The sequence below is a fragment of the Chiloscyllium plagiosum genome, unplaced genomic scaffold (genome assembly GCF_037043375.1).
Source record: "Chiloscyllium plagiosum isolate Xiang-an unplaced genomic scaffold, Cpla_swu_hap1 HiC_scaffold_7, whole genome shotgun sequence".
In the NCBI taxonomy this organism is placed as follows: Eukaryota; Metazoa; Chordata; class Chondrichthyes; order Orectolobiformes; family Hemiscylliidae; genus Chiloscyllium; species Chiloscyllium plagiosum.
The window spans coordinates 1,060,704-1,086,736 of NW_028270145.1; the positions used below are offsets into that span (position 1 = coordinate 1,060,704).

The 26,033-nt window shown below is 40.6% G+C and overlaps 1 protein-coding gene and 1 long non-coding RNA gene across 2 annotated transcripts in view; one reads left to right on the top strand and one right to left on the bottom strand.

The window, feature by feature from the left end:
- The window catches only part of LOC122556849 (uncharacterized), a 184,233-nt gene that overhangs the window by 144,771 nt on the left and 13,429 nt on the right, over positions 1 to 26,033 (top strand). The window contains exons 34-48 of the mRNA XM_043704102.2: positions 622 to 675; positions 2,114 to 2,167; positions 2,963 to 3,070; positions 4,118 to 4,171; positions 6,251 to 6,304; positions 7,430 to 7,591; positions 8,586 to 8,693; positions 9,843 to 9,950; positions 10,184 to 10,237; positions 10,360 to 10,467; positions 11,453 to 11,506; positions 16,854 to 16,961; positions 19,026 to 19,079; positions 22,174 to 22,281; positions 25,062 to 25,356. Coding sequence (XP_043560037.2) covers positions 622 to 675; positions 2,114 to 2,167; positions 2,963 to 3,070; positions 4,118 to 4,171; positions 6,251 to 6,304; positions 7,430 to 7,591; positions 8,586 to 8,693; positions 9,843 to 9,950; positions 10,184 to 10,237; positions 10,360 to 10,467; positions 11,453 to 11,506; positions 16,854 to 16,961; positions 19,026 to 19,079; positions 22,174 to 22,281; positions 25,062 to 25,356 — 1,483 coding nt within the window. The remainder of the gene's footprint in view (positions 1 to 621; positions 676 to 2,113; positions 2,168 to 2,962; positions 3,071 to 4,117; positions 4,172 to 6,250; positions 6,305 to 7,429; positions 7,592 to 8,585; positions 8,694 to 9,842; positions 9,951 to 10,183; positions 10,238 to 10,359; positions 10,468 to 11,452; positions 11,507 to 16,853; positions 16,962 to 19,025; positions 19,080 to 22,173; positions 22,282 to 25,061; positions 25,357 to 26,033) is intronic.
- On the bottom strand, positions 348 to 9,298 carry LOC122556850 (uncharacterized). The gene is made up of 3 exons (XR_015757571.1): positions 8,821 to 9,298; positions 1,617 to 1,719; positions 348 to 673 (listed from the first exon to the last, which is right to left on the bottom strand). It is a non-coding gene; the product is annotated as an uncharacterized LOC122556850 (long non-coding RNA).

The following is a 26,033-nucleotide window of genomic DNA, read 5'->3' on the forward strand; positions in this document are numbered from 1 at the left end:
AAATGTCTGATGTCATTTTGCAGGCATTGTCCCATTATCTACTTGTATTTATATCAAGCTTGTTTCCACTTTAACAAAAATCATTGATCAATAACCTGAATTAAGAGGGCTTGTTGTGAAATGCCAGAACCCTGAATAATCTGGTTGAACATATCTGAAAAGTTCTTGTCAAATAAACAGGAATCTAGCAGGAGATTAAATTAAATCTCAGTAGCCTTAAAATCTGTACCAGAAGATTAGCTAAACAGTATGTATCTCAATGGACATTGCTTCAATGGAAATGACAATAGGATAAGGTGTAAAACAAATATTTACAACTGTCCCTTTTGCTCTGCGTTAATAAGTTGCATTTTTGTAAATTGGTAAATTGATGTCTTTGTTGGGTCTTCACCAGAGACACGTATCCATTAATCTGATAGTCACTTTAATGGAATATGATCATTGCTACGAATCAGTTGGCTGCACTCCCCAATACCCAGAAGCATGCACACTAGTTGCAAAATCTCTCATAGACTTATGTAAATAAAGAGTGAAAAATAACCAACAAATAGTTGAAATTTTTTTAAAAAATTCATTAATTTGTAAACCTCTTTAATTATCCATTGATTTTTCTGATATTAGGGCGAGTCTGGCCCTGCTGGTCCTCCAGGTCCTATTGGTTCTCGTGGTCTTCCTGTAAGTAAATTTTATTGAAGATTTAATTGAATAAATGTTTATGCAGTTAAAAATCAGGTAAAATAACTTAGGCTGCAGAAATACTTTATGATGATTGTGACGTGCTCTCACTTTAAGGAGTGTGGAAAATTGATCTCAAAGAAAGTTAGTTCAGCAGCATTCTGATGGAACTCTGTCTGCAAAGCAGCTTCTTTCTGTTTTAAAAGCAGACTGACAAAATGGTTATCTCATCGTCTGACCTGTTATAAGCCCAAAGGTCTTTATTGAACATGGGACATGCAATGATTGCACATCTTATGTTACTGTTTGAGACAGCCAGTGTTTGAATGGCTCATCCAATTTGAGATTATAATTTTGAACTATTTTCGGGAGAAGACCTTTTTTACAACAGCTATTGGGAATGTTTCTTTCTTGAGGGACAAAAGTGATTTGAATCCACTAAAGAAGTAAGGTGATGCTCCAAAGGCTATCTTTTGCCATTTTTTGTCATCAGTATAAAAATGTAAAAATATAAAACATTTTTTTTAAATGCCACACTCTGTAATCAGTTTTAAACTTCAAATATAATCACCTTGTGTAACACAGAAAGGGAAATTAAGCAGGGATGATTGAGTAGCCAAATGCAACCTGCCCAATTATCTGCCCATGTAATTGTAAGTGCATTTAAGATCAACTAGGCTACATTATAAAATGGAACCTGGCCTGGTTCTCCTCGAGGAGAAAATCTACTCCCTCCTTTGTAATCAAGGGATTTCATTTTGGTCAGGCATTTTGGAGCAGACTGGTGAGGCAATAACAATGTGCTGTTCCTGTGCAGCTGAAGCTAGGATCTTATTTCTTCTTCAAAGCCATTTAGATCACTTGAGGGTAGTTATAAAGTTAGATCTCCTTGCAAAGCAGAGTCTAGCACAAAAAATAAGGTAGAATAATATTGGGCCCACCTGAAGCAGCTGTAAGGAATAAAGGAGTTGGGATCATGCCATTGTGACCCACAGTTACTGATCTCCTCATCTTGCCAGTGATTCCCTGATATATCTCAGTATCCTGGAGGAAAAAATGGTGTAATGAAATGGTGAATGTCTATCATGTAATAAACATCTTGCCCCAAGACCCCTGTGGACACTCTGTCTCAGCAGGACTTCAGCTGGAGACACCCAACAAGATTCACAGTGAGAAATAAAGCAGGAGATTGAGAAAGCTATATGCTACGGTTAGGCCTATGCTTACTTCGGTTTAATTATTTGCATCTCATTACGGTACATATACTAAAATAAAATACACATGTTACAGATAAAGATATGCCGACTTCAGATTTATTAAGAGCAATTTAAACAAAATTACAATTGTATCATCAACAATTAATATGAATTGTATGTCATGTATCTCAAATCTGAAAAAAATTATTTATTATTAAAATTATCTCAATTATTTTCTTCAGGGTGAACGAGGGGAAATTGGTCCTAAAGGTCCAAGTGGATTTCCTGGACCTCCGGTAAGTTGAGACTTAATAACGAGTCTGTGAAATATTGTAAATAGGGTGCCTATTTCTGGAATATCAATAATAGTTATAGTTTACTGTCAGGCAGAAAATAGCCTTTCGATTATTTCAGGTTAAGTGGGAAATGGACGTCAATACAAATGAAAATATTGTGGGATATTTTGTTAGGAAAGATAAGGAGGATATATATTCTTTGGCGTATACCAATAAAATGAAAAGCATGGAAAAACAGATGCACGACTCACTAAAATAAACGATTCTGGTAAATAAGGCCCTAAAATGCAAAACCAAAATCAAATTGAACAACATAGTAATTGTTAAATTTATAGGGAAACTTGATTAGAGCACAATTTTGGTTGTGTGGACAGTTCTGAACATAATAAAGAGGCACTGGAGGAGTTGCACAAATCATTCAGTAGAAAGATGCCAGGACTCAGACATTACACCTGAAAGACTTGGCTGTTTTTGCTTGAGAAAAATGAAAACAGGGAGTGACCTGACACAGCTCTTTAGGGTTATGAAAAAATTATATCATGTCTCCATAAAAATGTTTTTCTTACTTGAGTGAAAGAATGGTTACTAATAAATTTGACAGTTTGAACAATGCAGCTGAGATCTGATTTTGATTAAGCCTCAGGCTGACCTTTCTGAGAACATGTTGATGTTGATATTGATATTATGCAAAGAGCCTGGTGCAAGTTCAATTTTGCTGTCTCAGAATTTAAAGATGAAAACTGTGTGTTAAACTTTAGTTCCAGTGCATGACTAATCTGTAATTTATTTAATTAGGGTCTTGATGGTCAGCCTGGTCCTAAAGGCTCAGATGGGAACCCTGGCCCAAAAGGCAGCTCTGGCCTACCAGGTCCTACAGGTATAATTGGATTACCGGGTCGACTGGTAAGCAAATTTTCCAATAGTATACAGTAGCGCCTCGACATACGAACGACCCTGTTCACGAACAAATCGGTTTACGAACAGGATTGTACGTAAAACTTTGCTTCAACGTACATACGAAATTCAAGCTACGAACAAATGGAGTGAAGTGCAGGCTTTTGTTGAGAGGCATCACCCTAACAAAACTGTGACCAACAGAGCAGTGAACATTTTAAATGACAATGTGATGTCCCATTTTCGAAAAATTCTGCAACAAAGAAAAAACCAAGTTTCTCTGGATCGTTTTCTTGTGGCATCACCAACCTCCAAGAGACAAAAAAGAGAAAAAACTCCGTAAATATCCGAACAATGGGAAAATTGATTCAGTTCGCAAACTTTTCAGTTCGCGAACCGGGTCCCGGAACGGATGAAGTTCGTAAGTCGAGGCGCTACTGTATTTACTGAGGGATGCACCAAAGCTTGGGGTAGCTGCTGCCAACGCATAGTGGGGAAAGATCACCGTCTAAGGTCTTCTTGGCAAAGTATAGTGAAGGCCTATTCTTGCTGCCTCAGAATGAATGTAACAAGGTTCCTGCTTAAGAAAATGCCTTTGCTTTTGAAACTGCAAAGAAACTCTGAGAAATGTCAAGATTTCAATGTTTTGTTTGTTCTTTTTATCTGCAAAATCTGTACACAACCAATTTAGAAATGTGGATGCACATATAAATGATTTTTAGGAAAAAAATGCAAAATTTTTAATTCTGCCTAAATATGAGTGTTACATTTCACAATAGCCTTGTAGCCTTAATTTTGTGTTTATAACATACTGTTTTTGTTGCAAAACTGGATTGAAGCTCTAACGAGGAATGCCAAAATTTCCAAAATTTCTTTTTTTTTCTGTAAAGTTTGTAATGAACTGTTTTGTACCTGTTCTGTTTACTTATAGGTAATTTATGAATACAATATTTTTTTAAATAAACGTTTATAATCTTGATCATCATATATGATTAATTGCGTTTTGATTTTTCAGAAAATAGGTGAAATTAGTTCACTTTTTTTTCATTATTTTAGGGTCTTCCTGGAAGCAGAGGAGAGAAAGGTGAACGTGGCTCAGCAGGGCCTCCTGTGAGTATCAGAATTACTATTAAACAACAACTCAGCTAATATTCGTATTTACCACCACCTTATTTAAGTTAATGTCCTACATGAGTATTGCATTTGCTTTGCGAAATAATGAGCTTCCATCCATTCATATAGTTACTTACTCCACGAGAATATAATGCCCATTCCATAGCTTTGTTTCTCAGCATTGCGTACACAAAATGTTTTATCTCAATTTAAGATTCTGCTCAACTTTCTTTAAAATCAGATCAATTTTAATAATATTCCCCCCTCAAATCTGCAGGAAGAACTAGGCTGGACCATTCATAGGATTTTCCATGGTAACTGTGTTCTTCAAAGTGTGCATCACCTTCAATGTGAGGCTAGATCAAATTAAAATATAAATATGGAGACTCATTTTTATTGGATGACTGAATTACAGTATATAGGACTATGATCTGAAATGAAAGTACAGATCCACTGTGATCTAATTGAACAGGGGGAGAATACATGAAGGGTTCAATGGCCAACTCATGCTCTGGGTGTGATCACCTTATAACGGGCAGTAGGTTTAAGAGTGGCTCAGCAGGAGCTTCCTTGGCCCATTACCCGAAAACCATCTTCTACTGAAATTCTCGTAAGACTGTTTTGTCAAGTGTGCATCATGGCACTCAGTTTGGTATGCCTCAGAGGAACTTCTCTCACATGAAGATGAACATTAATTATGCGCTCTGATGCATCCTTCTTGAAGAATCACATTGCAGGAGAGGCAGATGGGCTCACCACTGCCAGGCCTTTGAGCTGCCTGTTCCACTCGCACCATTTTTAAAAGCTCAGCAGTACACCAGTTCAGGCGCTGCAACCCAGGAATCAGTCCTTACACGGTGTTGCTCAATTATTATAATTGAGACGTGGCCCAATTCCTCTTTGTCTTTGCTGATTTTGATCCTTTAACCTTCTAAATGCTAGACAAAACATCTAATTTGTACAATCTCTCCTCATAATTAAACCCCCAAAGTCCCCAACTTGGGTGGACAGCCCTGACTGAATGCTGACCAGACCTTTCACTGATCTCTGTGCAGCTTCTTGACTGACAATCCATGAATCCTCAGACTGGTTGCAACGCACCTATGAGACTGACTCAGATCACTGCCCAGACCACAGATATCCTGACCCCCGGATCCTGACCAGCCTAAATGGATGGCCCACCATTTCCAATCTCCAGACTGATGCCCTAAAGTGACTGTGCCAGAACCTCCCAGCAAATGGCAGTCTCTTTCTTTTACTGAGGACTGTTTGAGACATGGACGTTTGGTTAAAGCACATGCAGTACCTTTGCCGCGTGGACTATTGGCAGATGCTGTAAGTATGTATTTGTATAGGAGTGCCTGTGTGTGTGTGAGAGAGAGTGTGTTTGTGTGTGTGTGTATAGTGCAATGGTGGTGACCTGTAATGTGACATGAACCCAAGGTCCCGGCTGAGGCCCTCCCTATGGGTACCGAACTTAGCTATCAGCCTCTGCTCGGCCACTTTTTGCTGCTGCCTGATCCGAAGTCTGCCTTGGAGGATGGTCACCCGAAGGTCTGAGGTCAAATGTCCTGGACTGCTGAAGTGTTCCCCAACGGGGAGGAAACCCTCCTGTCTGTTGATTGTTGTGCGGTGCCCCTTCATCTGTTGTAGCCTTTTCTCGGTTTCCCCAATGTACCATGCCTCAGGGCATCCTTGCCTGCAACATATAAGATAAGAGAATCGACGTTTCGGGCATAAGCCCTTCCTCCTTCGATTCTCCTGTTCCCTGGATGCTGCCTGACCTGCTGTGCTTTTCCAGCAACACATTTCAAGCTCTGATCTCCAGCATCTGCAGACCTCACTTTCTCCCCAACATATAAGATAGACAAAGTTGGCTGAGTCACATGAGTACCTGCCATGTACAAGGTGGGAGGTGTCCCCACATGTAATGGTGGTATCCATGTCCACACTCTGACACGTCTTGCAGCGCCTATAGTGACAGGGATGTATGGAAAGATGTGGTTTATGATAACTGGGCTGTACGTTACATAAGCAGCTTTGAGAATTGTCTAATTGGGATGGTTTCTTTTGTAGGGTTCTTCTGGTTTTCCTGGCAGCCCTGGCCCAATCGGTGCAACTGGACCAGCAGTAAGTAATGTCTACAGTTACACTCAATGTCAGTATGAATTAGTTCTCTTGTTACATTAATCCATATTTTGTAAAGATCTTAAAGCATCTCATATTTTTCTGACCAATGTCTAAAATAATTTTCATCTTTGCTTATTTGCTATTAAATACATTATTTTCCTAACACTCACAGCATATCCATAGCTAGTATAAAAACCATTTTTGACACACCTTGCACATGTTTGAGGATCTATGATCTTTTCTCTCAGTTTTTCAGAGGTAGGATATGGCTCAGCAGACAACATGCAAAGTGTTGAAATATTCATGTCTCTCTATGTATCAATGAAATATTTTAAATTCAAAATTACTACTATGCAATGAAATATTGATATTAATGTTGATAAACCTAAAATACAATATGACAAAATGAATAAAGTTTTATTCACGAAAACTTGAGAATCCCCTGTGATCTTCAAGCACGTTTTATTCCCATTGGGACTCGGCCAAATATTTGCTTCTGAGTTAAGTGCACAGTCAGAAAATATCCCCAGCCATAGAGAAACTTCCCTGAGTGACAGGATTTTTATTTCAGCAGAGGGAAAGTGACATCAAGAGTCATATCCACTAACCCCTGAAACAGTATAGAGCCAGCCACAGGGCCTACCAACCTTCCAAGTGAGCTGTAGAAAAGGCTGGCCTCAACGATTTAGGATCTTGTTCAAGTTTACAGTAAAAGCAATAAAGAATAAAAACAGCCCTGTGGCCATCACTCATCCCACCTCTGTACTCAGTAGACTCTCACTCACTCCTAATGCCTCTCTCTACTCCTCCACTGTCCCCCATTTTCCTTTAAGCCCTTACACCACTCACTACCAATCTATGCTGACCCATGAGCTCCTCTTCCTGTGTCCCCATGGCCTTTTATAGTACCTGTACTTTGGTAGAAACAACATTGAAAACAATTAAAATGGGGTAGAATTATAAAGGGAGTGCAAGAGTAGAGGGACCTTGGTGTTTCTGTGCACGGATCACTTGAATTAGTAGGTTTGATAAAGAAAGTAGTAAGTAAAGTATACAGTGTTCTCAGCTACATGAATAAGGTCACATCCTTTTAGAATTTCTCTTAACCTTTATTTTTCCCAACAGGGCAGTGCAGGTTCTCCTGGTCCTACAGGTCCCCCTGGTAAAGATGGACCTGCTGGTCCAGCTGGCAAAACTGGCGCACGTGGTGAAATTGGACCTCCTGGTAACAAAGGTGAACCAGGTAACCCTGGTGACAAGGGCTCATTTGGTGAATCTGGACCTCCTGTAAGTAAACTAACTGGTGCCTAAAAAAAAGTGCTAGTTATCAAAGATGGATTGAGATACGGGAGATAATTTCTAAAAGACATCAAATAAAAAGATTCACTATGATTTAATACTTAATTCAGTTTCTTTGTGTAAACATAATTTAGATTCCTCAGATTCTAGATGTAGTTGAATCAAATTTGCTGTGACCATTGTCACATTTCCCTCAGCTGCATATCATTGTAGGCTAATAACAAAGATGCTCCATAAATCACATACGTTAGTTTTTCTTAATATCAGGGATAGTCAGAAACATGAGAAATTAGACTTGTTAAAAGAGAACAAGATTAGCATCAAGTAGTGCATCTTCTTTTCTTTAATTGGATATGTCAGCCCTTGTATAGTGCAGTGGTAGTATCCCTCCCTCTAGACTGAGAGGCCTAGGTTCAAGGCCTGCACATTCCAGTGGTGTGCAATAATGTTTCTAAGCAGGTTGATTGAAATATAAAATGGTGAGTTAGATATGCAAACCTTCTGGTGGTGCAATGGTAGTGACCTTACCCTGGAACAGGACACCTGGGCTCAAGTCCCACCTGCTCCAAAGGTGAGTAATAACGTCTGAAAAGGTTGATTATGAAAAATTGGTTAATTTTTTAAAAAATACTGCAATGGGTGGACCTTATTGTGGTGCAGTGGTAGTGTCCTCACTCCTGAAATGAGAGACCCAGGTTCAATCCCAGCAGTATGTACTAATATCTCTGATATTAGATTGGTTTAAAAATAAAATTAAATTGGATACATGGGCTCTTTTGTGGCACAGTGGTAGTGTCCTTACCCCTGCATCCAGAGGCGTGTTCAAATTTCACCTGATCCAGACAGGTGTGGATTAACATTTCTGAACAGAATGATTAGAAAAGTAGGTTAATTGGATATGTCTTAATAATGTTTTGCCTCCACTATTACACATAGAAACTAAAAGGCCAAGTTATTTTCTAAACCACGTTGTCTTTAACAGGGTCCTTCTGGCACACAAGGTCCTCAAGGAATGCCAGGTCCACGAGGTTTGGCAGGTTTACCTGGTTCAGTAGGGAAACCAGGCCCTACAGGTCAAAGAGGACCATCAGTAAGTACAACATCTTCCAATGACATTTATTTGGCTTTCAGGTCTTTAATTCACAGTTACATTTATGGCTTCTAGACACGGAAAGGAAGCTATTTCTCTACGATTATCAAACTAATAGACAACTTACCACATGGTTCCTTCTGGAAACAGGACATATCAGGTTTTCATTTCCTGAACGTGAAAGAAAATGCAATGGTACATGATTAAATAGTATTTATACACCACACTCAGTTTTCGGCTGTGAGTCAAACTTTAGCCATGTAACCTCCATTTATTTCCTTCCCATACAGCTTTCAGCCATTCTCTGATATCTAGATCAATCTTTAATTATTTCTGTAGCACACTAAGAACTTCAGTTTCTTTGTTTTATTCTGAAAATTCTGGTACCTTTACTGTCTTCTCTTGCCTCAGCAGCTCTAAACATGATAGCGATCGTTACCTCTTCAAGGTTGAAGTCACAATATTTGCTCTATTTTTTGAATATTTCCATTTCTATCCTTTAAAAAATTCCTCATAGGAACTTTCGACACAGTTTCTTGCATTGGCACTTCCTGTCTCTATCTTGATTTAGGAGAAAGTAAGGACTGTTGATGCTGGAGATGAGAGTCAAAGAGTGTGGTGCGAGAAAAGCACAGCAGATCAGGCAGCATCTGAGAAGCAGGAAAATTGATGTTTTGGGCATAAGCCCTTCATCAGGATAAAATTCCTGATGAAGAGCTTATGCCTGAAAACTCGATTCTCCTGCACCTCAGATGCTGCCTGACCGGCTATGTTATTCCAGCACCACACTCTTTGGCTCCATCTTGATCTATGCCATTATGCACAGGCAAAGACAGCTGCTCCTTTTCAAGAAGAGCAGATAATTATTTGAAGCAGCTGTGGACACAAAGTAGGGATGAGAGATATGAGATTACTTCTTTGGTTTCTCTCACTAAAGAGCTTACCCGAGTAGAGGTCACCAAGCAACTGTTTTTTGTGCTGTAATTTGTGATGTTTCTGTTGTATTAACTGAGGAGCACTCATTTTTTGGAGGACCTGACTGAAAGACTTGCACTTCAGATTTTTAAAATATAGTTGTATTCTTTTCAAGAAGGTACACCAAATCATAAGGGTGTTTGCTCAAATTGGCATAAACTGTGTGTTATTCAGGGTGAACCTGGCAAACAGGGTCCCCCTGGTGGTCCTGGTGAACGAGGTCCTTCTGGTACGGCCGGTCCACCTGGCATAAGTGGAGTCCCTGGTCAACCTGGCAGAGATGTGAGTAGTTCCACTCATGTTTTTATCCTTAAATAGAATTATTGACATCACATGTTAGACTACGTTATCAAGACAGTTAGTATCCTATACATTTTAGCACAGAATCTATTTCTAAATAGTAATGTTATGTTTACAAACAACCATCGATTGGAAATCTGTTTTCCCATTAGTCCTTAAGACTTCCTACTCTTATTGGTAGTGTTGTTTGCTAAGTATTTTATGTTACACTTTAGGGTAACCCAGGCTCTGATGGACCTCCTGGCCAAGTTGGAGCAGCTGGCCCTAAGGTGAGGAGGAAGAAAATTCAACTTATTTGCAATTGCAAATTTACCAAAGGAAGTAGGAGTTTAAAATCGGTGTTAGGTTGTTTTTCCCATCAATGGTAACAATTGCCATTTTGTTTTGGCAGGGAGATCGTGGTGAACCTGGTCCAGGTGGTCATCCGGGTCACTCTGGACCTCCTGGATCTCCAGGGCAGCCTGGTCCATCTGGTAAACAAGGTGACAGAGGTTCCTCTGTAAGTTGGAAACTCTATGTTGCCATTACCATTTAACAATGTGTAAATTGCAATAATGAATTTGGTTCGAACAAACATTGTTAATTTAATTTATTTAATACATGAGGAATTTGTTAAAAATGTTAACTTCCTTGAAGTATTCTGATTTACTTGAGCATACCATAGCTTTTTGCTTGCCTAATATTTTTGAAATAAGAAGGTGTACTTTTTGGGCAATCTTAATATCTATCTGATGTAAACTATTACATAACTGAAACTTGGTTAGCTCAGTTGGCTGAATGGCTGGTTTGTGATTCAGTGTGATGTCAACAGTGTGCCTTCAAATCCCAGACTGGCTGAGGGTACCAAGAAGGTTGCACCTTCTTGACTTTGCCCATTGTATAAAGTATGGTAACCCTCAGATAATACTACCTCCCATTGCCTCGCAAATGAGGGAGCAGTCCTATGATCCATGAGGACTAGGGAAACATTTATTCAATGATACGTATGAAAAAATAATTGGTTAAATATTTTAATGTGTTGGGTCATGGAGAAAGAATTGAACAGTTCTCTAAAATGAACAGGTTTATTTTGTGGAGCACTATTACATGAACCTATGATTACAGTTTAAAAGAACTTGAATTTTCATCCAAGTTTTCCTGGTTTGATGTATAAGCTCTTCTTCAAAGAACCTGACATTTGCCGTGGCCATCTCGTGTTCATTCATTCTCAACCATATAGAGTTCAGGTTCGGCTGCTGGGAGAATGTGTTCTTGCTGGTTTTAAAAATATGCACAAGGAATTCTATGATGGCCTGTAAATCGACCAATCTGTGTCACTGCTTACACCTTATATGGAGAAATCTTTTGTCCAATTTATCCTTTAAACCTTATTCACAATTGACTTTAAATTCCTTCAAACATTATTCACAATAATTTTATGTAAGATATAATGTTTGAACACAAATGTTTTAACTTTTTGTTTTCCTACTTTCAAAATCTTTTAGGGACCTCGAGGTGAAAGGGGCTTACCAGGCCCACCTGGGGCCACTGGACGTGTGGTAAGTTGGTGGCAGTCTGTTTCAGGAAATCGCATCCAAATAGTCTCATGAGACAGTAAATTATTGTGTGTCAAAAAAAGGGCATGGTCAGTGAGAGGGAGACATCACCGGAATGAAATAGAGGACATGTGAGTACATCAAGGAGGGAATTCAATGCAGACGGGGGAAGATGCGCCATAAGTAAGAATTGAAAAGTGCTAAGTGTGGAGTTTGGTAAAGGGTGGGAAAGAACTTCTACTTTTTTCAGAAAGTTTGTTGGTTAGTAAGAATTAGGGACTGTTGATAAATTGTTATAAATTAGAAAAGCCCATTGTTATGAAAGCAGAAGCCATACTCTGACTTAACTGAAGAACAGCAGGGAACAGGGAAGGTTCATGTTAACATAATAGAATAAACCAAGGAATCAGAAACAGAATAACATTGACATAAGGAAAATAGGGCTAAGACAAGGCAGCACAGTTCAGTTGAGTGGAATCCATGATCTGGAATATGTGGGAAGCCATGGACCCTACTTCAGAGGGTCGGTGTGGATTTGTTGGGCCGAAAGGCCTGTTTCCACACTATAGGGATTCTATGATATCCTCAACAGCCACATGAGCAGGAAATGATGCCAGCTGCATCCATGTTTCAGAGCTCAAAAGGCAGCTGGTCAATGTGGTGCATCCACAAGGTAGAAATACATGGATAGTATGTTCAGAGATAGGTCACGTCTCACTTTAAGGGTCTGGAAGCAGAAAGGGAATGGATCACCGCCAGGTTGTGCAGGAGTTCCCTTTGGTTCCACTTACAAATTAAATGTATGTTTTGGAAGCTGATGAGCGCATTGGTTCCTCAGGAGAATGTAGTCAGAGCCAAGTTTGGGACACCATGAGCTGTAAGCGAAGGGAAAAAGGAAAAGGGAGGAGTAATAATGCCAGGGGAATCATGACTCCAAGTTGGTGTGTTGCCTCCCTGATGCCAATGTCAAGGATGCTGTGGAGCAGCTGAAGGACACTCTTCTGGGGCAGGGTGACCAGCTAGGGGCTGTGGCCAACACTTGTACCAATGACTCAGGTAAGAAGGAGGATGTAGTCCTGCAGTCACAATTTATGGAGCTAGGTAGATGATTAACAAGAGTCAAAAAGTGTGGCGCTGGAAAAGCACAGCCAGTCAGGCAGCATCCGAGGAGCAGGAGAGTTGATGTTTCAAGGGTGAACTCTTAATCAGGAAGATTAACAAGCACAATCTCAAATACAGTAATCTCCAGAATACAGAGAAAGGAGGATAAGACAGATGAATGCAAGGCTGCAAAGACAAGGAAGGAATGAGGGCTTTGAAACCCTTGAACACTGATCCTGGCTTTTGGGGAGATGACACCTATTCAAATTGGATAGTTGAACAGATCTGGCACTGAGTTCCTTGCAGATCATTTTGCTAGTGCTGTTGGGAAGGATTTTAAACGAAATTGACAGGAGTGTGGGGACCAAGAGAGAATGTAAGAGAAGAATACCATAGTTCACAAAATACTTGGAGAGACAGATAATGTGATATTAATAGGTGAAGGCAGAGTATAGGATAAAACAATCTAAATCAGAGTCACTGTGCTTGTATGTGAATGTGCAAAATAGTTAATAAGATCGGAAAGTTACAGATTCAGATTGTCATGTGGAAATATGATGTTGTGACAATAACAGAGACCTGGCTCCAGGAAGGGCAGAATGAGGTGTTAAATAGTCCTGAGTATAAGATGTTCATAAAAGGCAGAAAAGGAGGGGAAGCAGGGTTGGTTATGTAGAACAATGCAGTGTTGGAGAAAGAGGATGTTCCAACAGTTAGAAGGACAGAATCAATTTGGCTAGAGCTGTGGAATAAACAGAGATCTAGGTTTAGTCAAGAGACCACCAACTAGCAGGACAAAGCAGAGAAAAAAAACTGTAAAAAAATTACATAAAAAAAGACATTATAATGTAATTTTATTCTGGGCCTTTAATTAGCCAAATATAGACTGTAAGGAACAGTGAGTGGCAAGTAGTCTTAAATTATGTGGAGGAGCATATTCTACAGGAGTACACAACCAGTCCAACAAAGAAGGATGCACTGTTGGACCGGGTTCTTGGAAATAAATTGGGCTAAATAGATCAAGTGTTCACGGGGCAACATTTAGGTGACAGTGACTGTCACATCCTGAGGGATAGGACAATAGTGGACAATGTTAGAGGTCATTTCAGAGTTAGGAAAACCAATTGGCAGAGAGCGGACTTCAATGGGTCAAGAACAGAGCTGGGACAGATAGACTGAAATAAAAGATTGGTGGGAAAATCTGTAACTGACTAATGGGATAACTTCAAAGAGGAAATTGTTCAGTTACTATCAAAGTGTATTCCCTCTAATAGAAAGCTGATAAAGGATGAGAAAGGAAATAGAAATTGAGATAAAGAAAAGATGTACTTATGACAGGTGTCACATGGAAAATATAATTTAGAACCAAAAGAAATACAGAAGGTTCACAGGGAAGGTGAAAAATTATATCAGAGAAGCTAAAATGAATTATGAGAAAAGGCTAGCAGCCAACATAAAGACAATCCCAAAGTCTTCCATAAGCAAATAAATAGTAATAGAGTGGTAAATGGAGGGGTAGGGATGATTACGGTGTGAAGAGGAGGTTTATACATGGAAATGAGGGCATGCTAAGATGGGAATTTAATATACTGCATCTGCCTTTACCAAGGAGGGAGATGCTACCAGGCCACTAAGGTAGAGAAGGAATTCTGGCACTAGAAGGTTCAAAATTGAAAAGGAGGATGCGTTGATAGACTATTGGCACTTAAAGTTGACAAGACACAAGAACCGGATGAGATACATCCCAGGATATTGAGCGATGTGAGCGTGGAGATTGCAGGAGCACCGTCCGCCATCTTTTAGTCTTCCCTCCACTCAGGGGAGGTGATAGACAACTGGAGAATTGTAAATATCATCCTTTTTTTAAAATAGGAACATTTTCAAGAATAAGTCCAGCAATTATAGCCCAGCCTGTTTCATTTCAATAGCAAGGAAGCTTCTAGAAACAGATCTTCATGATTGATTTAGTAGTCGCAGGGAAAAGAAAAAGTCAGCATTGAGTTAACTGACTTGCTGGAGTTCTTTGAAGAGGTAACAGAAATAGTTGTTGAGGGTAATGTTGTTGATTTTTTTGGTGGGTAGCACAGTGGCTCAGTGGTTAGCACTGCTTCTTCACAGGACCAGGGACCCAGGTTTGATTCCAGCCTTGGACAACTGTCTGTGTGGAATTTGCACATTTTCCTCGTGTCTGCGTGCGTTTCCTCCCAGTGCTCTGGTTTCCTCCCACAATCCAAAGGTGGGAAGGTTAAGTGGATTGGTCATGCAAAATTGCCCATTGTGTCCAGGATTGTGTAGCTATGGGAAATATGGGGTTATGGCATACAGGAGAGGGCTGGATCAGGGTGGGATGCTCTTCAGTGGGCCAAATGGCCTCCTTCCACACTGTAGGGGTTTGTTGATTCCACATGGTATGCATGGATTTCCAAAAAGGCATTCAATACTGTGCCACACAACCCTGTGAGAAAATATATAAATCACGGATAAAAGGAATAGTAGTAATGTGGATAAAGAGACTGGCTGAATGATAGGAAACAGAGGGCTGTCGTCAATGGATATACTTCAGGCTGTAGGAAGGTTTTATAATAGACCTCAGTCACAATTGGTGTTGGGACCCTTGCTTTTCCTGATTACATGTTCAGTCTGAGAGATAGAGTGTGTGTATGAGAGAAAGTGGGGGTATGTTTATGTGTGCATTTGAGAAAGTACGTGTGTGCATTTGAGAGAGTGTGAGTGTGCATGTGTGCTATTGAGACAGTGTGAGTGTGCACATTTGAGTGTGTGTGTGTATGTCAGTGTGATTGTGTGTGAGAGTCTGTGTGCTTGTGGTTGAGTGTGTGTGAGTGAGAATGTATAGTGTAGTGGGGTCACCTGTAGTGTAACATGAACCCAAGATCACCTTTGAGGCCTTCCTCATGGGTACAGAACTTAGCTATCAGCGTCTGCTCAGCAATTTTGCATTGTTGCATATCTCAAACTGAATCTTGGAACACACTCATGCTCTCTGAAATACACGCATACACACACCCTCTTTCTCGCGCGCACACACACACACACGCATGCGCGTGCATGCAACACACACACACACACGGTCAGAGGCTGAACATACAGTGTCTTAGACTTTATTAAAGGAGAAATAGCATACACATGTGCAAGGATGTTATGCTTCACTTGTGTTACACATCCATTGAAGTGCTGTGTGCAGTTCTGGGTGATACACTACAGGAAGGATGTGAAGGCATTGGATATCACACAGAAGAGATTTACAAGAATGGTTTCAAGGATGAGGAACTTCAGTTATGAGGATGGTTTTGAGCGGTGGGCCTATTGTTTGTGGAGAGAAGAAGGCTGAGAGAATATATGATACTTTTCAAAATAATGAGATGGCTATAGAGAATGGATAGGGAGAAACAGTTCCCACTCATCCACCGCCAAACTACAACAACCCGATGGTCGGAGGAGGAGCGTCTTATCTTCCGACTGGGAACCCTCCAACCGCAGGGGATGAACTTGGACTTCACCAGTTTCTTCATCCCCCCTCCCCCCACCTTGTCTCAGCCGGATCCCTCCAGCCCGGCACCGCCTTCCTGACCTGCAGTCTTCTTCTTGACCTCTCCACCTCCATCCTACTCCGACCTATCACCTCACCTTGACCTCTTTCCACCTATCACATTTCCAACGCCCCTCCTCCAAGTCCCTCCTCCCTACCTTTTATCTTCTCCTGCTGAACACTCTCTGCTCATTCCTGAAGAAGGGCCTGTGCCCGAAACGTCGAATCTCCTGTTCCTGGATGCTGCCTGACCTGCTGTGCTGTTCCAGCAATAAAGTTTCAACTTTGATCTCCAGCATCTGCAGACCTCACTTTCTCCACTCATAAAAGGATCAAGAATGAGATGGCATGGATTTAAAGCGATTTGGAAAAGAAACAAAGTGAAATACGGAGAAAACGTCTGCACACAATAAATCAGTTAGGTCTGAAAGTACTGCCTGGAAGTGTCGTGGAGGCAGTTTCAACTGAGGCATTCAAGAGGGCATTAGATTGTTTCTATTCAAATAATGTGCATGACTATGGGGAAGAGGCAGGAGAAAAACACTGAGTCATAATGCTGATTTGGAGAAACCTTGCAAATACAGAGTGTTATTGGCCTCCTCCTGCACTGTAGCAATGCATGGGATTTTGTAATATGACGTATATTGAAATTATGTTACATAATACATCTCCATGACAAAATGGTTTTTCATTTATTTTAAGGGCCCACAAGGTCCAAGTGGCAATAAAGGTGAAGATGGACAGCCTGGAAGTAATGGTATCAAGGGTCATCGGGGATTCCCAGGTGCTCCAGGAATGCCAGGCCCTCCTGTAAGTATCTTGTATTTCTGGGACTTCTAGATTAAATACAAAAGAAAGTAATATGCTTTCAGGTTCCTTACTCTGAACACACTTAAGACCAGCAGCATATCAATCAAGGGCAAATTTGATATCACAGGTTTAGACCATCTTACCTGATAGATCTTCCAGTTTGGCACAGCAATTTATTTTAGTGGTTCCTAAGCATGGGATAGCATTATATATCATTTCTGAGGAGAATAAAAAGCAAAAATAGACTCCACCTTCCTGAAATATTCTTGTCTATGAGCTCACAGCAACTCAATATTATTCATAGAATCTGGATGTGTGCAAAATTAATATCTTGCAAAGAAAATGGTGGGTTTATTTCATAATTCATCGGTCAAAACACTGATGTTTCAGAAAAATGTAATGTGCTGTACATTTTGGTGGAAGCTTTTCAGTCTGAGAGAAATGGTAGTAATAGGATTTAAGGTTATGTGTTGGGAGATGTGATTGAATGAGAATATTCGATTTAGGAAATTGAATATGAATCTACATCAACTGAAGTTAGAATAATCTTACTGTTATTGAGTTATTTCAGCTACTGTTGCCTTTAATTTAGAAACATTCCTTTTTGCTTAATTCATAAAAGTCCTGGAAAGGAAAAAAAAACATATGGAGAGTGCTTTCTCTGAATGAGCCTGTCTTCATACTGGCCGATGGTGTTGTACAGACCAACCATTGTTTGACAAGGATACTTATGTACCTCCCACCCTTTGGACACAGGTGAGGGCAATCCTGTGGAAATGTCAATGGGACTGTGCTGCAGCCCTCTGTTGTGTCACTATGGAATCCTCCTCACACCTACTTTTGGGACTTTACTGGCAATCCCTCCCCTGTTCACTTACATTAATCATGGAGAGGTGAGTCAAGGACAAGTGTCCTGAGCAGATTTCCCCCTTTTATTCTCCGTTTGTGAACTCCTCCCAGAAAACAGGAACCGAAACAGAGCAGGTGAATAGGGATTTGAAGCTGCCTCAACACCTTGCCTTTCCCTACATTGCTCAAATTAGCTTGGTGGGTGTGTAGGAGAACAATAGCAGAAGTTAAACAGATGTGGTGAGGTCTCTTATGGTTGACTGGTGAAGTCAGCCAGCTGGCTTCCTTTCTAACAGTGGAGGCCAAAGGCATTTTGACTCTTCATACACTTTTTAATTCAAACGACAGCCTTCAGAAGCCAAACAGAGTTGTTGATGCAGCTCTGTAGATTTGGGACATGCAATATTCAAGTCAAATCACGACATGGCTGAGGAGGGTTTCAATTAGACCATCAAATCTGAACTGACTATCCAACTCACCCCACTCTCATCCCTTTCTCCTTGAAAGTTAATAATAATCTGTTTCCATTACCTTTCCAGGCAATGCAGATTCTAATAACCTGCTGGGTAAAAGCAACTTTCCCTCAACCTGCTCTGACTTTTTGCAATTTATTTCAAGACTGACACTTTTGCCACTGTCAACAGTTGTTGCTTCTTTATTCTAGCAACCAGAAGACAATTTTGAACACCTCTTTTCAATCTCCCCTGAACCTAACCTGCTCTAAAGGGAATAATCCCCAGATCTTCCAGTCTCCCCATGTAATTAGTGTCTTTCGTTTCCTGTGAAAGTCTAAAAAAGTCTCCTCTGGATATATTCTAAAAGTTCTTCCTAAATTTTGTTGCCAGCAATTGAACACAATGTTCCAGCTAGTTTAATTAAAATAATCACTGGAACCTTCTTATATTGTACTGAATGCCTCTATTTATAAAGCGAAAAAATCCCCTTTGTATTTTTAAAACTTCTAAAGCTTCCCTGCTACTTCCAAAGATGTGTATGTGGGCCCTCTGTGCCTGTAGAATTCATTTGCCCTACAAAATATATTGTTTCATGTTACTTTATGTTACATTTTTATGTCTGTATATACCATTATGAAGTCTATTGTTGTTCTCCTTCCTGCTTATTACATTTAAGTTTTGTATCATATTCAAATTTCAAAATTCTCTGGTTTTCTCCTTTGTATTGCTGTAAAAAGTCAAATTGTTTCATTCTCTCCAGGGGAATTCTGGAGAACCAGGCCCACCTGGAAATGCTGGAGCTCAAGGTGCAAGAGTGAGTAAAAGTGAACACTACTACAAAACTTCATCAAACTCTAAAACACTACCTTTCCAATCTCTCACCATAATATATCTTGAGTATCATATGAAAATAGGCAGACAGATACTTTCATTAATATGAAGATTATCAGATAAGTTATAGGTATTTGGGTGAAAATGAATCATTGATCAGGATTTTCCCAACCTTGGACACTGTCAGGCAATTTCTAACACTTGGATTGGCAGTGTCTCAATTGCCTGCCGACTAGAGATGTGTTGCAAATGTGAATATTTAAAGGCCTTTAAAGCCTATTTTTTTCAGAATATCAACATTTTGCATGTAGTGAAACAACTTCTTGTCAGTTATACGGGGAGGAGGCCAACATTGGAGCCAGAGGCCTGTGGCAAAGGAGCTGCGAAAAGAAAACCCTAACACTGCCACCCATGTCGGGTCGTCTGAAAATAGAGGTGCCCTCACATTTCCCCTCCTGCCTCAGCAGTGGCCACCTCTGATTGAACCTGCATTCTGCAGTTGGTCCTCTCTCATGGCTGAAGTTGAGCCTCTCACCTAAATTGCTGACCACTTGGAAAAGATTTCGTCATAATGACTGACACCACTCTGGGAAGTTGCCACTCCAGAATAAGGACATTGGCCATTCAGGTTTTCAGGCCTGACCCAACATTCAATTACATTAGTTTATGAATGTCAGGAACAAAGTTTGAACTGGTTCAATTAAGACACTGCCTTTCAATCATCCAAGATCAGCTGCTCGGTATCAATTATATGACTGTTATTCCAAATGTTTACGATCACCAAGTCCATGCATTTGATGCACATCAATGTTTACACAAAGCCAGTGGAAGCTATTGTTGTCAGTTTGTTTTCTAAGCATTCAATGGATAATGTGGGATTAAATTTTCTTCTCGTCCCTCTACTTGTTCATGCCGGCCAAAGAATGTCAGAGATTTCTTCTCACCATGGACCTGAGCACATCCATGCTCCTGGTCTCAAGCCATTACAATTTCTGAGTATTCCCGAGCTGCAGGAACATCTCCAGGCATCCAAACGGTAAAGCAATGGTATGAATGTTAGACTGACGGCCTTCTGCTAGCTGTCCAAGAACAGCAACCAGATGGCTCTTAGTTCCTTGCTGGCATTGAAATGCAACACACAAGCACAGGTCTTCAAGGCTCTGGACAGTTGGAGACTGTGCATTGGGACACCGAATCATACAGCACAGAAATGGACACTTTGGTCCAATTGGTCTGGATATCCCAATCATCAGTATTTGGTCCATATTCATATAAACCCTTTACATTCATATATCCATCCAGGTGCCTTTCAAATGTTGTCATTGTACCTGCATGCACCACTTTCTGTGGCAGCTCGTTCCATACACACACCACCCTCTCACCCTAAACCTATGTCCTCTAGATTTTGATTCCCCAACCATGGGGAAAAGACCTTGTTTATTCACCCTCTCCATGCTCCTCATGATTTTATAAACCTCTGGAAGGTCATCCCTCAGCCTCCGATGCTCCAGAGAAAAAAGGTGCAACCTATTCGGCCTCTCCCTATAACTCAAACCCTCCAGTCCTGGCAACATCCTTGTAAATCTTTCCTATAGAAGGGCGACTAGAATTGTACACAACATTCTGAAATTGGCCTCACCAATATTCTGTATAACCACAACATGACATCCTAACTCCTGTACTCAGTGTTCTGACCTAAGAAGGCAAGTGTGCCAAATGCCTTCTTCCCTACCCTGTCTACCTGCAACTCCACTTTCAAGGAACTCAGCGTTCCCGTGTCCTGCCCTGGTTTGCCTTATCGAAATGTTAACTATTTATCTCAATTAAACTCCATCTGCCACTCCTTGGCCTACTGTCCCAGCTGATCAAAGTCCCATTGCACTTTGAAGTAACCTTCTTCCCTGTCCACTGCACTTCCTATTTTGGTGCCATCTGAAAATTTACTAACCATAACTTGGAAGTGCCAGCCCACTGACTGTCCATTAGAAGTTCAAACTTCTTGGCTAATTACTGCACAATCACCCTCTGTCTGGAACCATCAAAACAAGTTTTGAAACCTCGATAATTAGCCAAGAAACATTAGATGATTAAAACTTGCTCCGAGTTCTGGGTAACCATCCTACTGATCCTTCAACACACTCACTAACCCTAAATCATTCATGCTTCCAGAAATCTCCATCACTCTCTCGGACAATTGTCCCTCTCCAATGCCTCCAGGTGTCTGACCAATCCCCCTCTGCACAGGGGACAATGGAATGCTTTACCCCCTTATCCACACTCTCTCCTGCAAACAGGTTGTAAGCATTCTTGGCAGAATATATTCTCCAGCAGAGTCCATTGTATTTCTTCAGGATTCCCCTATATTGATTAAATTAGATTAGGTTAGATTACTTACAGTGCAGAAACAGGCTCTTCGGCCCAACAAGTCCACACCGACCCTCTGAAAAGCAACCCACCCAGACCCATTCCCCTACATTTACCCCTTCACCTAACACTAAGGGCAATTTGGCATGGCCAACCTAACCTAGCATGGCCACCTAACCTGCACATTATTGGACTCTGGAAAGAAACCGGAGCACCTGGAGGAAACCCACGCAGACACTGGGAGAATATACAAACTCCACATAGACATTTGCCTGAGGCAGGAATTGAACCCGTGTCTCTGGCGCTGTGATGCAGCAGTGCTAACCAATGTGCCACTGTGCCGCCCAGGATTGCTTGGCTATCCTGAGAATGAGATGGATAGAAATTGTTCTACATTGCACCCATTTTTCAGAAGGTATCGGACTGACAGTCTATGCCCAATTCACACAAAAATAAGCAACAGCCCCATTACCTAACAGTATAGGTGCCTTGATAGGACACCCAAGACAAGTATTTAAATATGTTGTTGAGTGGCCTAATACCTGGAGAAGGATTTATTTTCAAAATCGATCACCCAGGATCAAGAAATGAGTGCATGTACAGCAACCAACAATAAGTAAGAATGCTTTTCTGTGAAGTCAATGTTTTTGTCATTTATAGACAATACAGTTTTGCACATTAACTTATTCAATTCCATTTTAAATGTTTTAAAGGGTCCTCCAGGTTCAACTGGTCCCCCTGGCAAAGAGGGTACCAATGGTTATCCAGGCCCTATTGGTCCTCCTGGTCCACGTGGATTACGAGGAGAATCTGGCCCCAGTGTAAGTAAACAGCAGAGACCTGACTTAATGAAGCAGAAAATTGGAAACTTAACATTCCTGGCCGCTCATTCATCAGGAAAGATACAGTAGAAAGGGAGGTGACAGGCAATGTAATGATCAAATAAACTATTGCAGCTCTGAAAGGCATAATGCAGGATACAAAGACAAAGTCTATTTGTTTGAAGTGAAAGAAAAACATACAGGGGAGCTATTGCACAGCTGGGTATAAATTATCAGAATTAATGAGAAGGACTTGGAAGAAGGAATCTGCAGGCAATTTACAGAAATAATTAGAGATGTCGTAGCAACAGTAAAAAGGGCAAAGTGGGTAAGGAATTCTTGGAATGTGTACACTATCTTCATCAGTAACTTTTTCCAGCACACGAGGCAGGGATAGCATAGGATGTAGTTCTGGAGAATTAAGTGTAGCAAATGGATCATGTTTCAGTGGGAACAGTGATCACATTTTTTTGCTGATTTAGTATGAGTTATGGTAAAGAAAAAGTGCAATCAACTATAAAATACTTAGCTAGAGGAAAACTAACTTCAGTGAATCAAGAAGGGATCTGACACATGGATTGGATTTTTCCATCTTCACATAGTAATGGAGACCAGAGAGTACTCCAGGTATAGTCTGACAATGTTCTTCACAAGTTTAACATAACCTTTTTGCTTTGTAACTCTGTCCCTTTCAATAATGAGTCCCAGTGCTTTGTCTTTTTTTGTTTTTAATTATCATATTAACCCATTCAATTTGTACCCTCAGATTTCTCTATTATTTAAAAACTTAGCATCCACACAACTTTATATGTATCAACGTCTAAGTAGGCACATACCTAGATTAGGTCAGACTTCCCACTCTATCCAGTTCCCAGAATGGTGGAAATCTCGCTCCAGAGAGCTGGCAAATCTCATGGGGTTTGGTTGGTACCCTATAGTGGCAAGGAGACCAGTTGAAGTCTTATTTAATCTCTATAAAATCCTGGTGGGCTCTGGGATATTGGATGTGAGTCGTTCACCAGTAAAACAACCTGATATCTCACTGCTAGCGGGTGAATTTCCTGCAACAGGGCCCCATCCCTTCCCTGAATACAGGAGAGCTTCCTACCGCATGATCTTCTGAGCCAATTTCCAGACCAGCCTGCCATCATGCCCTTTTCAACAGTCTCCACTAAAATCCTCCCTACGTTTAACTCCCACTCTCTGTTTCTGTTTTGTAGCTAGCTTGCTATCCATTTGTCACTTGACCCATGACTCCTCATGTCCACTAGTCAACTATGTAGCTCCTTGTCAAATATGTTTTTTCAAAAAAAAAGTATGTCACCTCTCTATCATTATGGTTACTTACACTTTTTCACACATCCTTACAAAATTCAATTTTGGAGCCCTTTCTCAAAGCTCTTTATCATCAGTCTCTAGATGTTTTTCTTTCACAACTTTGAATAAGGATTCCATCACCTTCCTATGATTGACATTACAACAGACTTACATGTTGTCTTAAATATTAAGTAGTAGTAGTGAAAGGATGGGGTTGTGGATAATTTGAGACTAAAATTGTGGGTTGTTTTTGGAACAACAAGGGTAGGCTTAGTAACTAAATTTGTATTTTATATTTTTCTTCCTTAGAGAAGAGGATTCTGCCAATGGACCAGTAAAGCAGAAGGCAGTATAGGATGGTCATACAAAGGAAGATCTCTACTTTAAAAAACTGGCAGTCTTCAAAGTCTAAAATTAATATGATCTGGATGGGTTGCATGCTAGGTTACTGAGGGACATCGGGGTGGAAACTTTAGATGGTATGCCCACGATTTTCCAAATATACTTCAAAATGTTGGTGCGAGGAGACTGAAGGATTACAAATGTTTCATCCTTTTGTAAAGAAGGGGAGAGGGGTAATCCTGGCAATTATAGACAAAGAAAGCCTTTAAAAACACTAATCTGGGAGAAAATTGATTGACATTTAGATAAAGGAGAATGAATAGATGAAAGCTGGCGTGCAATTCTTTAAGGCAAATAATGTTCAAGTAACTTTACTTGGTTGTTTAATAAAGTGATGGCGAATGTTGATCATGGTGTCACTGCTTACATGCACAGACTGATTCCTGGGATGGCAGGGTTGACGCATGTGGGAGACTGGATCAGTTAGGACTATCAAAGAATGAGAAAGGATCTTGTAGAAATTTATAAAATTCTAACAGGACAGATGGAGGAAGGATGTTCTCAATAACCAGAGAGTTCAGAACAAGGGGAGAGTGAGGACTGCAGATCAGAGTCAAAGAATGTGGTGCTGGAAAAGCACAGCAGGTCAGGCAGCATCCGAGGAGCAGGAAAATTGACATTTCGGGCATAAGCTCTTCATCAGGAATTCCTGATGAAGGCCTTATGTTCGAAACATCGATTCTCCTGCTCCTTGGATGCTGCCTGACCAGCTGTACTTTTCCAGCACCACAGTTCAACTCCAGGGGCAAGGATGAGGATCACAGTCTAAGGATAAGCTGTAGGCCTCTCAGGACAGAGAGGAGGAGAAATTTCTTCACCCACAGCATGCTCTTGTGGAATTCCTTGCCATAGGAGACAGGAGGCTAAAATATTGAATACTTTCAGAAAAGGTTTAGATATAGTTCTTAGGAGTAAAGGGATCAAAGGATATGGGGAGAGAGCAGAGAGAAGACACTGAGTTGGATGATTAACATTGAATGGTGGAGCAGGGTCAAAGGTCATTCAGCCCTTCATCATTTCCTATGTGCTATGTTTGTGTTTCTATATTTTGAACTCTGTAGGGTCCTTCTGGTAACCATGGCCCTCCTGGTACTCCTGGTGTCCCTGGTCCCCCGGGTCCTCCTGGCCCTTGTTGTGGAACAGCAGACAGTGGTGCTAAGGGTGTAGTGTATCCAGGAAGCTACTACTTTAGTGATCAACCTCGTGAATCTGTGAACGAACAAAGGGACGAAATAATAGCTGCTCTGAAATCCCTCAACAGCCGAGTAGATACAATCCTGATCCCAAATGGATCACAGAAGAGTCCTGCCCGAAGTTGCCGAGATCTAAAATTTTGCCATCCTGAATTCAAGAGCGGTAAGGAAGTTATTTAAGATAATTACATTTCTTTTGTCCTTTAGATTAAATTCATTGTAACTTAGAAGTATAAATTTAGGGACAATATACGAACAATCACTTAGAACTTGAGTATTGTTGAAATCAGAGATATGTTGCTGAAGCTTTTCGTCTTGATCTTATCAAGGCAAATGCAAGAGTACCAAAATATAAGCCAGCACAACAATTTATTCTTCAATACAGAAGGGTGTTGATTGGCTAACAAGTCAAAAGGTTGACCGAGGCAATACACTGAAGAAAGTAACAGACATAAATTGAACCAAACAGCATGTCTCTTTGACTGTTCATAATAAATGGAGTACAGATCATTCCCCTGTAGTAAAATTGTTCCTGTCATGTGAAAACTGACATTCTTGCATTTGTCCTGAAGAAAAAGAATGTTTCAGCGATAGGAATCATTTTTCAATACTACCTGATGTTTGACATGAACATACAAGATTACCCGGCAGGAAAAGACTGGATCATCAAACCTTCTCCACACACATGATTGCTTAGGTACTTCCTGCCTCTTTCCCCTTACATCATGCAAGCTCACAAGAAAAAAACATGGAGAGGAAATTCACTGCCAATAAGAAGGAAGAGCTTTGGAAAATTCCTCTCCAGCTCCTCACTTGATCAAAATCAGACCAAGGATTGCA